The sequence below is a fragment of the Colius striatus genome, chromosome 11, assembly GCF_028858725.1.
Source record: "Colius striatus isolate bColStr4 chromosome 11, bColStr4.1.hap1, whole genome shotgun sequence".
In the NCBI taxonomy this organism is placed as follows: Eukaryota; Metazoa; Chordata; class Aves; order Coliiformes; family Coliidae; genus Colius; species Colius striatus.
This window is the reverse complement of record NC_084769.1, coordinates 29,136,537-29,150,997: the sequence shown is the minus strand read 5'-3', so window position 1 is coordinate 29,150,997 and position 14,461 is coordinate 29,136,537. Positions and strand designations below refer to the sequence as shown.

At 39.3% G+C, this 14,461-nt stretch overlaps 1 protein-coding gene across 1 annotated transcript in view; it reads right to left on the bottom strand.

Moving 5' to 3' along the window:
* ADAM23 (ADAM metallopeptidase domain 23) overlaps positions 1-11,978 on the bottom strand; it is a 70,357-nt gene extending 58,379 nt beyond the window's left edge. Inside the window, 2 exon segments of the mRNA XM_062004835.1 lie at positions 10,410-10,636; positions 11,701-11,978. Of these exon segments, the coding sequence (XP_061860819.1) occupies positions 10,410-10,636; positions 11,701-11,866 (393 nt within the window). The 5' untranslated portion in view covers positions 11,867-11,978.
* Between the last annotated feature and the right edge of the window lie 2,483 nt (positions 11,979-14,461).

Below are 14,461 nucleotides of genomic sequence, written 5' to 3'. Positions count from 1 at the left end.
GCTTCCAAAGCCCATAAACCCTACAATTTTGTTCTCCTTGGGAAAATCTTCCACAAAGGTAAATTCTTTATTTTCCTCTTCCATTCTTGCAGCATACAGAGTAGCACCAATTTTCATCTTATATCTCAGCAAAGGTAACCATAATCTTTCATAAAATCCTTCAACATATTTTTAAGCTACTTCCAAAAGTTGCTGTAGTGACTAAAACCAGCTATCAGGTTTCCTGTGTTAGTTTATCATTCTTTGCCCCCAAAATTATAATTTCCCTCTCAACAGAGTCACAAAGCTTTGTTGTCAAGCTTCTTTTTAAAAAGTATGTAGTTACAAAATATTTTACAGACTGTTAATGTCATTAAACAATCTCTTACCCAAAGCGTGGTTTTTGCTTACTCAAAAAAAAAAAAAAAAAAAACCCACCAATATCTTAAATAAGATTTTTTAAAAGAAAATTTCTAGATGATATCTAAAACAAAATAGAAGTAAGACAGTTTTCTCCCTGGTACTTTTCTTTGGTAAACGAGTATTAACAGCTGCCTCATCAGTTCACCAATTCACCGAGACAAAATTTGCCTGGCAAACTGAGTTTATAGTTGCTCTCAATCACTAGTGAAGCAGTTTAAATATAAAAACCAAGAAGATCTGAGAATCTGCAAGAATGAAAGCTAGCACATATATTTAAAAAACAACCAAAAAAAAACCCAAAACCCAAACCATAGAATCTCAGATTAAATGTCTGCCTACTAGGAGAGGCTTTTCAGCTCCTGCTCCACTTTTTTGCCCAGTGAAACCAAGGAACAAGCACCACAAGGATCTTTTCAGTCATCTGTTAGTGACAAAAACCTCATGTTTTCAACGTGCACATGTATTAATTTAAGGTTTTTTAAAAAGAATGAAAATTTGTTGGCGGTTGCAATTAGTCATTTACTTGCAATTAGTTTTATCTCATAAAGATTCCTAAGTGGAGAGTTACAGGAGATACTGCTGTAAGACTCTTTGACATGAAACATTTACCTGAAATTGTCCTTATGTATATGCCACAAACAAGACTTCAATATTAACTATATGGAAAGTTTAAAATAGTACGTACTATTGCATTAAGATTATTCTGAAACATGAGAAATGAGAAACACAGAATTTCTTGAGTATCTAGTTTTTATTATGTTCTTATATATATATATATATATATATGTATGTTTAGAACAAAGTCTTTCCTGCTCAAAGATAAACATGGTAATTTTTAGTACACTGTATTTTTGCATACAAATCATGAAGACTGAGGCTTTTCTCTATAATAAAATTATACTTTACAGATCTATGACATAACATTTTTGACACACATAACATGGTGAAAAATGACTATCCAATCAGAATTTACTCAGTGTAGTGTAACATTAACGATATCTACAAGTCATTTTAGAAACAATACTATCTACCAGTGATCCCAAATGCTAACTTGGCCAATTTGAGCAAAATGGTAACATAAGAAGTGACTATATCCTTTTTTCCAGGGTTAGATTAGAAATAAAACTGCAGTCTTTCTTTTCAGTTTGATAGAAGAGTAGCATTTTTTTCACTTTTCCTAACAAACTGCACATTACTTAAAATTACTTAAAATCCATTGGAACACTTCTTAGAAAAAGAGCAGCATCCAGGCTAAATAATCACCTGCAAGAGAGATACACAAATATTTGTTTCCCATATGACTTTTTTTTTTATTTTGTCACTAATTTTGTTCTGACTGTCAATTCCAGACCAACTAAATAAGCAAAACTCATATCTTTTAAGAAGGTTCAAGCTACTTAACTTGAATAATAAAATATACTTCAAAATCAACCATGGTATACTGAAACATGCCAAAATCCTGAAACTTCAGCACATCACAGATACTAAAAATGTACACGTATTAAAAAGAACCTGGATAACCTCAAGGTCAGAAACTCCCAACACAGGCTATTACATTTAAAAGACAAGCTCTGGTTCACAGAAGACCACGAGTCACAAGTTGCTGGAGTCTGAGAGATCAGTCTAGGAAATAGCACTCAATGACTGTTATGCTCCTATATCACTCCCTAGGCATCTGGTGGCTCTCCAGGACAGGTTGGTAGAATTCCAGGCTTATCTGCTATAGCTTTTCTTTTGTCCAATCAAGCCCATTCAGTGATACACATATGCCATCCTTTAATTTTCTTAGCCATCAACCATGTATTCTTACATTTAAAGAAACTCATATTTGTGGTCTACAATACCATAAAAAAGTTAAACTTGTAGGATTAGATATAATACCGTTATTTCTGAAAATTATTACTTCTATATATAAAAACACTTCCTTTCTATTACGGTGCCTCACTTAACAGATGTAGCCTCTACACATAAGCAACTGCTGCAAAGCACCTGACAGTAATTTGCTGCCCTGCAGGTTCTCCACCAAATTCAGCTCAAGCCATTGATTACAAAAAGAACACTGCAATTTAGCAAAAACATTGTTCTGAATTCAGATGAATGTGATACACCACTGCTGCAGCAAAATACAGACTTTGCTAAGCCAGATGAATAATAGACAACCACTCATGAAAGCCACAAACCCAAAAGGAGATGAAGATAATGAGTAAAATATTTAAGCCTGAAACAAACATTTTTCCTGACAAAAATTAGGACAGAAATCTGCCAGTGAGTTGTTACCAGGTATTTTAGCTGATGAATAAGGTGACAGAGAACGCACAGAAGTAAGAACTACTGAATGCCTTCTTTGCCTCAGTCTTCACTGGCAAGGCCAGCCCTTGGGAAGCCCAGTCCCTGGAGGATAGTAGGACAGTCTGCAGAACAGAAGACTTCCCCTTGCAGACGTGGATGGGAGAGACCTGTTGGGCAAGCTGGACACCCACAAATCTATGGGTCCTGAAGGGACGTACCCATGAATGCTGAGGGAACTGGCTGATGTTATTGCTAAGCCACTCTCCATCATTGTTGAACCATCATGGAGGACTGGTGAGGTGCCTGAGGACTGGAGGAAGGCCAACATCCTCCAGTCTTCAAAAAAGGCAAAGAGGAGGACCCAGGAAACTCCAGGCCAGTCAGCCTCACTCTCAGTCCCTGGAGAGGTGATAGAACAGCTCATCCTGGATGGCATCTCAAGACACATGAAGGAAAAGATGGTTATCAGTGGGACTCAACATGGATTCACTGAAGGGAAATCCTGCTTGACCAACCCGATAGCCTTCCATGAGAGAATAACCAGCTGGATAGATGAGGGGAGAGCAATGGATGTCATCTACCTTGACTTCAGCAAGGCTTTTGACACTGTCTCCCATAACATCCTCATCAGAAAGCTCAGGTAGTGTGGCTTGGATGAGTGGACAGTGAGGTGGATCGAGATGGTGATCAATGGCACAGTGAGGTTGGAGACCTGTGGCCAGTGGAGTTCCACAGGGATTGGTTCTGAGGCCAGTCTTGTTCAACATCTTCACCAATGACCTGGATGAGGGGACAGGGTGTACCCTCAGCAAATTGGCTGATGACACCAAACTGGGAGGACTGGCTGACTCCCCAGAAGGCTGTGCTGCCATTCAGCGGGTTCTCAACTGGCTTGAGAATTGGGCAGAGAGGAACCTCATGAGATGCAACAAGGGCAAGTGCAGAGTCCTGCACCTCAAGAGCAACAACCCCATGCACCAGTACAAGCTCGGGAACAGCTCTGCAGAGAGACCTGGGAGTTCTGGTGGACAACAAACTAAACATGAACCAGCAATGTGCTCTCCTGGCCAAGAAGGCCAAAGGCATTCTGGAGTGTATTAAGAAGAGTGTGACCAGTAGTTCTCCTTCCCCTTTACTCTGCCCTGGTGAGGCCTCATCTGGAGTATTGTGTCCAGTTCTAGTCTCTCCAACTCAAGAGAGAGCATCCAGTGACATGACTAGAGGTAACGGACATAAGCTGAAACCCAAAAAGTTCTACTAAAACACAAGGAAGAACTTTCCTGTGAGGGTGACAGAGCCCTGGCACAGGCTGCGCAAAAAAGTTGTGGAGTCTTTTTCTCTAAAAGTTTTCAAAACTCACCTGGCTGTGTTCCTGTGTAACCTGCTTTAGCAGGTGGTTAGACTAGATGATCTCTAGAGATCACTTCCATTCTATGATTCTACGATTACAACCATCATCTAAAACCGTGACAGGGGAAATATTTCAGAAATATATCTGTGGGATAGTTTATTTCACAGTATTCTCTTATCAGCTACTGTGTAATACAAAGCCATATAAAGTATGAAGTGATATAAAGTATAATCTGAAATATGGTGTTCAGATTGGGACAGAAATATAAAATCAAACAAGAACAGAATGTAGATTAGCATATATTTTGAAGAATATGTATGGGCTAGATGTCTTTTACCATATCTTTTCATAGGAAAAACAGTAAACATCATCTTCTTGTACCACTTGCATACATGCACATGTTCACATCTACATAGTCTTTACTTACACAGGAGATCAAGTTCCTTTGTATACGTTTGTTTATCATTTAAAAACTCTCCAGGGGTTCCCACTTGGGTAGCTATAAGCTAGTCCAACAGCAGAGCGGCAAAATTACATAAAGTTTTTCTGTAGCAAAGACTTTACTGATGATATATAGGAGTAGGTTGAAGGAGAGGCTGAGTCTAATTTTTTTCCTGCTCTGAAACCCAAATTTTAGAGAGGGAAAAAGAGGGGCTTTTTTCTCCTCATTCTATAAGCTCAGATTACTATCTTAGTCACTATAATAAGAGATTAAGAACATGCTAAAAGTGCTGTGGCTCCTTGTGCAAGCAGTAGATTACTGGGGTTTCTTTCAAGCTAAAAATCCATATATATAAGGAATTCCAGTTTCTTTCCAATCCGTCATTAGTTTACTGTAAATTTCAAGGTAAAAATGGACTAGAATGCTGCAACTGGAATCTCAGTTCTAGTGATCCCTGTCAGAACTTTAACACTTTCATTGGTTTTATTATCATATGTATTTTCATTATTTCATTCAGTATTTTATATGATTGGGCATAATTTTTCCATAAATCACTTTTTCAGCCTTTCAGGAATTATACAACCATCCAATCATCACCACTAAAAGTAAAGTACTATGTTAGTTTTACTTTCTTCAGAGTAAAACCATGCCAAACACGATAATGTGTTATCCCTTCAAAAATACTAAGTTCTTTCAAATCTTCAAACAAAATAACAGCATTATTTGACTGACTAATAGTGCCTATGGATCTTTTGTTATACTAAGATAGATATGATCTCCAAATGACAAGCTTATTGCTTTGAGAAATCTATTTTTACATGTAGTTCTGCTGACTAAAATGATGGCCAAAAGCTGCCTCTTGCATTTCAGTAGCTGAGCAAGGGGTTTCATCACTCCTATTTCGGAATTAGAAATCCACATCAGATTTAGATGTATTTTACACCATTAAAATATTTACCTAGACCTTCATTCTAATAATAGTACAAGTTCTGTCACAAATGAATGTGCCTTCTTATGTATTAGTTCCTCACTCATTTTTTTGCCTACCCTTAGAGAGCCATCCCTAATTTTTAGATCACATCTACTATATAGCACATATGCTGAGATAACCTTACATGTTTTATTTAAAAGAAAGCATTTCATACTGAAACAGCATACATTGTCATACTAATATGTAAGAACTCATGCTTAAAAAATACAGAATTTCAGAAAAACTCCTGTTGGTTTGTTCCTGGTCTTTAATGATTAACAACAGAGAGGCTGCTTTGGCACAACTGAACTTCTAACCTTGAAGAATGCTCTTTGAAACAATAGTTGCAACATGAACAAAGGCTCAGGCCTGAAAGCAATCTTACTGTTGCTCTTTAAACCCCAAGGGTTAAGATCCACCATTCTCTCTCAAAACGACAATACTTAAATACCAGTCTGTAATGACACTGGCATCAAAATCATATCCCTCTCAGGGGTTTTTTCACAAGGTAGTGCCTACATATCTTGGACAACTTCCCTGAAGTACCCACCTTCTCACAAATGCTAGAAAACCTATAAACTTTTTTGTAATTTCAGAAGAGGGCTTAAGTGCAAGTGTTGCACCACCTAACACTTAAGAACTTAAATTTCTACAGGGTATCACTTGAAGCTTAAGACTTAGAAATACATTTTTAAGAGAACAATCCAAAAGGATTTTAAAACCTTTGGAAATATCATGACGTACATTTCAGCTAGGAAACGAAAATGTAGATCTACTTGAGAAGTTAGCATAAGGAAAATGGCCTTCTAGTCCCAGAAAAAAAATCAAACACAATACAGGAGCCCATTGCAATCCTCCTGTTAGTCTTTAACCACTGAAGATGCAGAGTCCAGATAAGCCTATATATATAAAAAAATCTATAATTCAATATAGAATAGAAAAAAAAAGGACACAGTACACAAAAATATCTATTTGCAGATAAATTGAAGGTGCACCATAGAAAATTCTGAAAAAACCCCCACAAAAGTAGCTGAATAATTATAAAGATTCTCCAATAGTCTTAAAACTCATATGCCACGAAGTTCATTCACTATTTCAATTAGATTTCCTTACATGGATTTTAAAAGTGAAGACTTGGTCTAAGACTGGCAAGGGAAGGGAAGATAGTAAAGCACAGGATAATTATCTGGATTTTAGTAAGCATTCACATGATGGCAGCCCTTGAGAGATTATTAACCATGATCATCATCTTTTAAGAAACAGGCCTGCTTTTTCTTCCAATACTACCTTCTCTGCAATAGCTGTGATACAGTTGTTTTCCTTTCATCTTCAGGATGCTTGTGCTCTAGACTTTCATATGCTACCTACCAAAATTACATAAAGGACTGGGACAGCACTATCTCAGGCTTTAAAGGACAGCAACATGGTAGACCACAGAACCGCCTGGCAGGAGTATTTTCTTCACTTAAATGACAAACAGCTGAGCTGAATAGAAAAACCTGGAGTCCTCATTTCAAGAAAAATAGCAGAATTTTGAGGGGGGATGGTGGAACAGTCTTCACAGTCAAAACTACTATTACACTTTCTTTTTCCCCCTGTCACTAGAGTCTGCAAAACAATCTTAATAGCTTCCTCCTCCCTAGAATACCAACAGCTTTGAATTACGCATTAAGACATCGCTTCTTTACAGCTTCTGAGAACTTCTCATTCAGTGATCTAAAACTAGAAAATGTTCAGCTGATAGAGTCATCCTTCATATGCACTTAGTTCAAGATATTTTCCATTTAAACTTTAGTAAAGCTGTCCTGAGCCGTGTTTCTCTGGCAACCCTAGTAGCTTGAGACCACATCTTGTGTGGCAAGATTTCTCTCTCTGCTGGCCACAATAAAGACTTGGCCCTCGCCTTTTGTGGCAAATCGTGTCCCACGCGGTCTTCCTGCTAGGTCCTAACGATCTCGTACACACACTCTGTAAAAATCAATCAAAGCAGTCATCTGGCTCAATAAAGAGATTACTAGTTCATTCAAAACGATATATCTGTCTGCAAAAGTTTAAAAAACTGGGATGCAGAAAACAGATGACTCAGATGTCTTTAGCAAGTTTAAGGATTCCTGTGAGCTTCTTCAGTGCATTTTTATTAACAGGTGCTCATTTCTAAGCATTTCATACTTAACTTTAAAAGTACTCAGAACCAGATAGGCTTTACCAATGATAAAATAGCTCTACAGATTTTAGAATGAAGCATAGAGTATTTAGAATATGTGCTTTTTTTTCAGAGCACTAAGAGAAAAGAGATTATATTCTGTCCACCTTGGAGATGGATCACCTAGTGAGCATCTCTCTCTTTCAACAGAGAGAAAAACCTTCTTAGAAAAATAAGAAGGAATGAGAGGGGTTCTACATTTCAGATCACATACTCCCTTCTCTTTAGTGTTTCAACAAATTCAAAAAAGGATAAAGAACATAAATGCAAAAATAGCCATTTATTATTTATTTTTTTATTCTCTAGTACATTGTTTTCTCCTCTGGCCCTTCACTTCTACATACATTTCACAAAGACTATTGCACTCTTATTTTTAGGAAGAAACTTTAAAAAATAAAATATTTTACATCACATAATTATATTTCTGTAGTTTCACCTCTTTCTTTCCACCTGCACATGATTTCCTCTAGTCTACCCCTCTCCTCATAGTGACTCAGCATTTCTGAGGTATTCAGGTCTAATGCCATAAACTATCCATATGGTTTATACTCTTCTGGTCATTATAATGAAGTCTCACAGAAAGGGAGTTCTACTGAAAGACATCCATAGTTAGGAAGTATATCCACATCACATGACTGTAAAGGATATACCAAGGCTGACCAGAAAATACAGGTTAAAGGATGTAACAAAACGTGATTTTTCTTCCTCAGTTGTCCATTGTGAGTGTATACAAGCTCATCATATTTGTCTTTACTTTTTTCACTCCCAAAAATGAATCCTATACGTAGATTTCTTTCTTTACCTAACTATAAGTATACTTTGGTTACTTCTTTTTATTAACAATGTGTAAGAAAGTCAAATGTTGTAAGTAGAATTTATTAAATATAGCATTTATTTTAATTTTCTGAAAGGATAAAAGACACTCCCCCCCCCCCAAAAAAAAAAAACCAATCATCAAAACCCTCATGTGTCTTTCACAATTCCAATTGCACTCTGGTTTCTTTATGGGTTCTTTTCCTTCTACATGCTAGACAGACTTCCCCCCATTAATTCTTGCTCTACAGAGACAATTATAGTAAATGTTAAACAGAACAATTTTTTTTTTTAATATACTATTGGTAAAACAGAGGGAAGGACAAATAAATTATTTAATGCAAGGAAAGACACAAAATGCAAGGGGAGATGGTGCGGAAAGCTCTCCATGGTGCTCTGGAAACAAGACATGCAAAAATCAACCCAGACACGGAACATAATTAACCCTTTGCTTCAATTAAATGGATCAAAGCAACAGAAGCTTCATGCCAGAAGAATGAAGTAAACAAAATGTCAATCTCCATGAAGCCTCAACTCTTCCCTATAAAAAACTGCTGTGTTAGCATTCCCTATGCTTAAAAGGGACACAATGAGTAGGGAATGGAGACCCACTTTACACAATACTCAGCAGCAAGCACACCCAAGGAAATCAATACCAGTCCTGTCAGCACTGATTTCTGCAGAGGTTTAGCCCAATAGGTAAACATAAGGTAGGGCATAGGAAGGATAGCCAACAGCAGCAATATTCTTGTGGGCAATGCTGTGTAAGTAAAGTGATTGGTAGACCTTCTCCTTTGTGAATTCCCAAGAGGGAAAAAAAAAACCAAAACCCACAGAGGAAGCATTATTCCCAAAGGAAGCTCTGCAAGCACTTGCAAATCCCTTTCTTCCCATATACCCCTCCAAAGAGGGGAACAAAAGTTCCCTAGTGTTTAAGATTACTTAAAGAGTAATTTAAAGGCCTATTAGTTCTAAATGTAGTATTCTCCTACGTAGCTCCAGTTTCCAGCAATCAAACAGTTTATGGTATATTTAGATGCATCCAAAGGTACATACTAAGTTCAATAAGCTAGGAAGCAACCTCCACTAAAACACCAAAAACTATATCATTTTTTTCCAAGATTATACAGTGCCCCCATTTTAATTCAGCTTTCTTGACTCTCTTCTCTACTTTGGCCATCTTTTCCTATATAAAACATCATTATCTTCACTTTATCTTCTTAACCCATGGGAAGAAAATATTTTCTTAAATAAAAATATATAAAAACAGGATAGAATCAGTTTAAAGAGTATCTCCTAAGTGATAATAGTTTAGAATAGATTTACTTCTTTCCAAGTTATTTCACAAAACCGAAGTTCATTAGATCCCATGCAATTTACTATCTGCATCTACACAATGTGAAATACTAGTTCTTACAATTAAAAGCAAAAAATGCAGGTATTATCTGACAAAGACATTTTACGGTGGTCTTCACTGGCCATACACTGGCAGGAAACCAATACTGCATTTATTAGATAGTGCATGATACACTCAAAGCCAAGTAACTCATGCTGTTAAGATGAGGATTCTAAAGAAACTCCCTATGCAGAGATTTCTGCAGTCTAAAGCTATTTTGGAAGAAGCTGGCAATGGTATACCAAAAGTCCAAACATTGTCACCTACATATTTGATGAGACAGGGTAACTTTAAATAATTCCCATTTGTTTTAGCTACAGTTCAGCTTCTGAGACATCCTGAAATCCAAAGTAATTATTTTTAAACTAACAGAAAACAAATTACATTCTTGTTTAATTACACGTTCTCCTTTAATTTCTAAAAATTATTGCAAGGACCACCATCAAGTCTCAAAGAGCTATAGAATAAACCATTCAAACACAGATTCACATCACATATTGCCATTTTGAAAATTCTGCAGATGAGCTTTTTTTTTTTCCCTACCTTGTCATGTTTCTGCTGGTGCCTTGCCCTAGTATCCAGAATATGGTAAGGGGTTTCAGAGTCTCTGTTGATATAATAGATTAGTCTTGAAGGCAATGTGATTTCTTTCTGGATTGCATTGCTGTAGCTGTTATTTTTACTGTTACTGCTTTTATTCTGTGGAAATGTATTCTCTTCATCTGCCAGTATTCCCTCTATACCGGCTACCGTTTCATTCCAATGCAGGTCTGAGAAAGAAAGATATGCCAGCCGTAAATAAGATAGCAGAATGTGTGTATTTCCATAAAACACCCACACATTAGCTTGCAAAGTATTCTAATATCTTATCAATCACTCAAGCAAACAGAAAGGTTACTCGTTAAGCTAAAGCTGATTCATTTTTCCCACATAAAATGGTTTCAGAAATAACATTATTTAAATGCGTATACATTGTCATATGCAGTCAGGCATTATAAATATTTTAATGCCTCTCAACCTCCAAGAGGACAAAAGCCCCCAAACTTAATCAGTATGTAGCTGCCCTCTACACTCTGATAGCTAAGTTCTCTTCTCTCTCGGAGACACAAACACACAAAAAAACCAAATATACATCTACAAAAGGCTAAGAATATCCCTCATCTTCCTTGGACAAACTGAGTTGCAAGGAAGTTTTCCACCTCTCTTTTAACTTTGACAAGAGCCCTTTTCTTCGGTGACAGCTGTTCAGATTAAGTCCTGTATCCTTCCTCATTAAAATTTCAAGGTATGAGCAATAAGGCATGTAACAATAAGAGAAATAACCTGATGCACAAACCGACTATATTCAATATTTCACATCGCATATATGCAACTAAAAGCAAATAAATAAAAAGCACACCAAAAAATCCACCCCCAGACAAGAAAAAAATAGCTTTCCAGTCACGTTCCCGCATACAGGCATCCTAACACACAGAAAAACGACCTAAGCCTTTTTTTGTCGCATACCCCACCGGCGCATTTCACGCACACCATCCTCTATCTAAAACACTGCAGCACTGGCCTCCAAAGACCTGAGGGGAAAACCTCTGCAAATCTGATACTTTTCTCTTTTCTGTAAGCAATCAAGCGAAGGAAATCTTTTCCGAGACCCGTTTTCCTATATGCCGAAACAGATATGTACACAAAGCTGCGAAGGGCAGGGAAAGAAATCGTGGATGTTATCGGCGGTTTATCACGCGGGGCGAAGGCGGGGAGGCCAGAGGAGGACAGTGACTGAGGAGCAGCAGATACCTCACGCACACAAAACACACACTCTCGCCCGCGCCATACCCACCGGCGGCCGCTGCAGCCGCGCGGGCCCGGGGACAGGAGCCGTGGACGAGCAGGAGCAACGAGACGAGGCGGCCGAGGAGAGGCAGGAGCGCGGGACGGCGGGCGGCAGCGGGGAGGAGGCGGTCGCAGGGAGGCTGCCGCAGGGAGATGCTGCCAGGCGGCTTCATGGCTCATAGCGGCCCGGGGCGTCGCAGGGGGCGGGCAGCCGTCCGGGGGTGGACGGGCGGGAAGGGAGCAAAGGCGGGGAAAGGCCGGTGGCTCCCCGTGACGGCACCCACCCGTCTCCCTCCTCGTGTTACAGGAGACCGTTACCTCAGAGCGAGGGCAGGAGGCGGAGAGCGGCGCATGCACATATTCAGCCTCCGCCTCCGCCCCCAACCCCACGGCAGGCGCGATGGGGCGCGGTCGCGCGGGCTCTGTCCGTTGTGCTGCCGCCCGCGGCCCGGCTCTCTCGTGCGGGCGGAGCAGGCCGCGCCCCCTTCCTGCTGCGGGCGACCCCGCGGGCGGGGGCGGGAAGGGGGGAACGGGGGCAGGCAGAGGGCCAGTAGTCGCGGTGCGCAACTGTGGGAAGCTCGTTGGAAGTATTCCGATTAAGAACTTTATGCAGGGTGAAATTACTTTGAAAATCCTCAGCCCTGAGCAAGGCTTGGAAGACACCATGGAGGACAAGAAGAGGAAGCCACAGGTCAGTTTTCTCCCCTGAAAGCAGTGGCAGACACATTTCTCCTTCCAGGGAAGATCTGCACCTGCACAGATAAGCAAATGAACCATTTCATTGCAGTCCTCATACACTGCACAGCGTTGCAAGGGGCCCTTCCCGTGAACCTTCCTCTCCTCCTGCTCCAAGGGAGCTTCAGGCCCACCACTGCTCCATCCCAATACCTCCAGCCAGCAGATTTGTTCCTCGCATCTCCCCCCTCGTTCTTTAGACCCTGTGATCTGCTTATCCTTACTAACTGCAGCCAACCTGCAATGAAGTAGTTGTGGAGGTGAGATGGTACCAAGAAGCATACATACATTGACCAAAAAAAATGGAGAAGGATATCATAAACAGAGGAGCACAATCAGACTGTGACTTGGTGTAAATCTGCTCTGGTGTGCTGCCTTTAACAGCAGTCTGGACCACAAACAGTGACTAGTATCTCTCGTATTTCAGCGTGCCTGGGGTGAACCACCAATACAAAGAGTATTTTTAATGATAAAAATAATTTCAAGGAGGTATGAGAAGATTTTCTCTTCTGCTTTGTATTCATTTTGTGGCTTCAGGAGTCAGGAAACCTGGAAGCTGAGTTCAGAGACAAGTTTAGATACTGAGATATTAGTACACATTTTGCCCAGCAGACTTCTAATATCCAAGAATATCTATGTTTTGTTTTGGTGCAAGTCCTGCTGCTGAGAAAATAAAGATAGCTATTGCTTTATTCTTTATGATGAGTCTGCATACCACGTGGATTTCCAGAACTATAATAATTTTCTCTGCTTCATTTAATTTTCTTTAGATTCCAGCCTGAATTTGTTATCACTGTTAATTTCAAATCTGTTAATTTCACTGTTAATTTCAATCACTGTTAATTTCAAAAGTATAAGCAGTTTTACAAGCAGATTACTTCACAGCAGAAGTGTTATTACTTTTTTTAAAAAACAGCAGCTCAAATCAAAGGACCAGTTATGTCAGGGCAACTAGATCTAAAATAAACCTAAACTTTTTTTTTTAAATCATAGAATCATAGAATGGTAGGGTTGGAAGAGATCTTTAGAGATTATCTAGTCCAACTCCCCTGCAGAAGCAGGTCCACCTAGATCAGGTCGTACAGGAACATGTCCTGGTGGGTCCTCCAAGGAAGGAGACTCCACACCCTCCCTGGGCAGCCTGTGCCAGGGCTCCCTCACCCTCACAGTGAAATAGTTTTTTCTTATATTTAAATGGAACGTTTTGTGTTCCAGCTTCATATTTTAGAAGCTGTGACCAAAGGAGTAGAATGACCATACAGCTGAAAAAACATAAAATCCAACTAGCCACATCCACCACACAGCAAAAAATCCAAGTGTAGCAACAACGAATACTAGAAACACCTGCTTTCTGAAATTACCAGTTCTTATTTTTGCCATCCAAATTTTAGGGGTAGAAAATGATTGACTCTTTCTACATAGGTTGTTGTCTAGGGTAAAGATTTTCTGAAGTTCTTTTAACTCCTGTACAGTCTGCAGCAGAGATAATCACCTGAATAATGACCTGAAGCAGACACGTCTAGCCTCCCAGTCCCTGATGGACATGTAACTCAAGCTGTGTTTTATAAACCTGCTACAAACCTTGATATGGTCATGTGCCATTCACAGAATCAGCTCAAGAAGAAATACTTTGCTAGAAATAATAACTTAAACCTGCTTTCATCTTTGAAAGACACTATGAAATAATTCCAGACAGATTGCAGTGCAGATGTCTGAAAACAAAGTAAACAGAAGTGTGGATTATCATGGCAACATCTGTAACAAAGCCGTTGAAATATCCAAGTCAGAAGCACTGAAGAAACTGCTGATAGAGTGGGGAGGGAGCAAAGGCATACTATGCAAGGTATACACATACTTTCGATCTATGTGATAACTTTATATCACATCTACAGGAAATTGCCCAGAGATTTTAAGTTCCTTCCTCCTTTATCAGGATGAGGTCAGTGAGCACATAGGATGAAATTTTGTCATGCTACAATTCAAACTAAAAAGGCTTCAGATGCAAAACTGCTGATAGTATTCTCAGCTGTTCA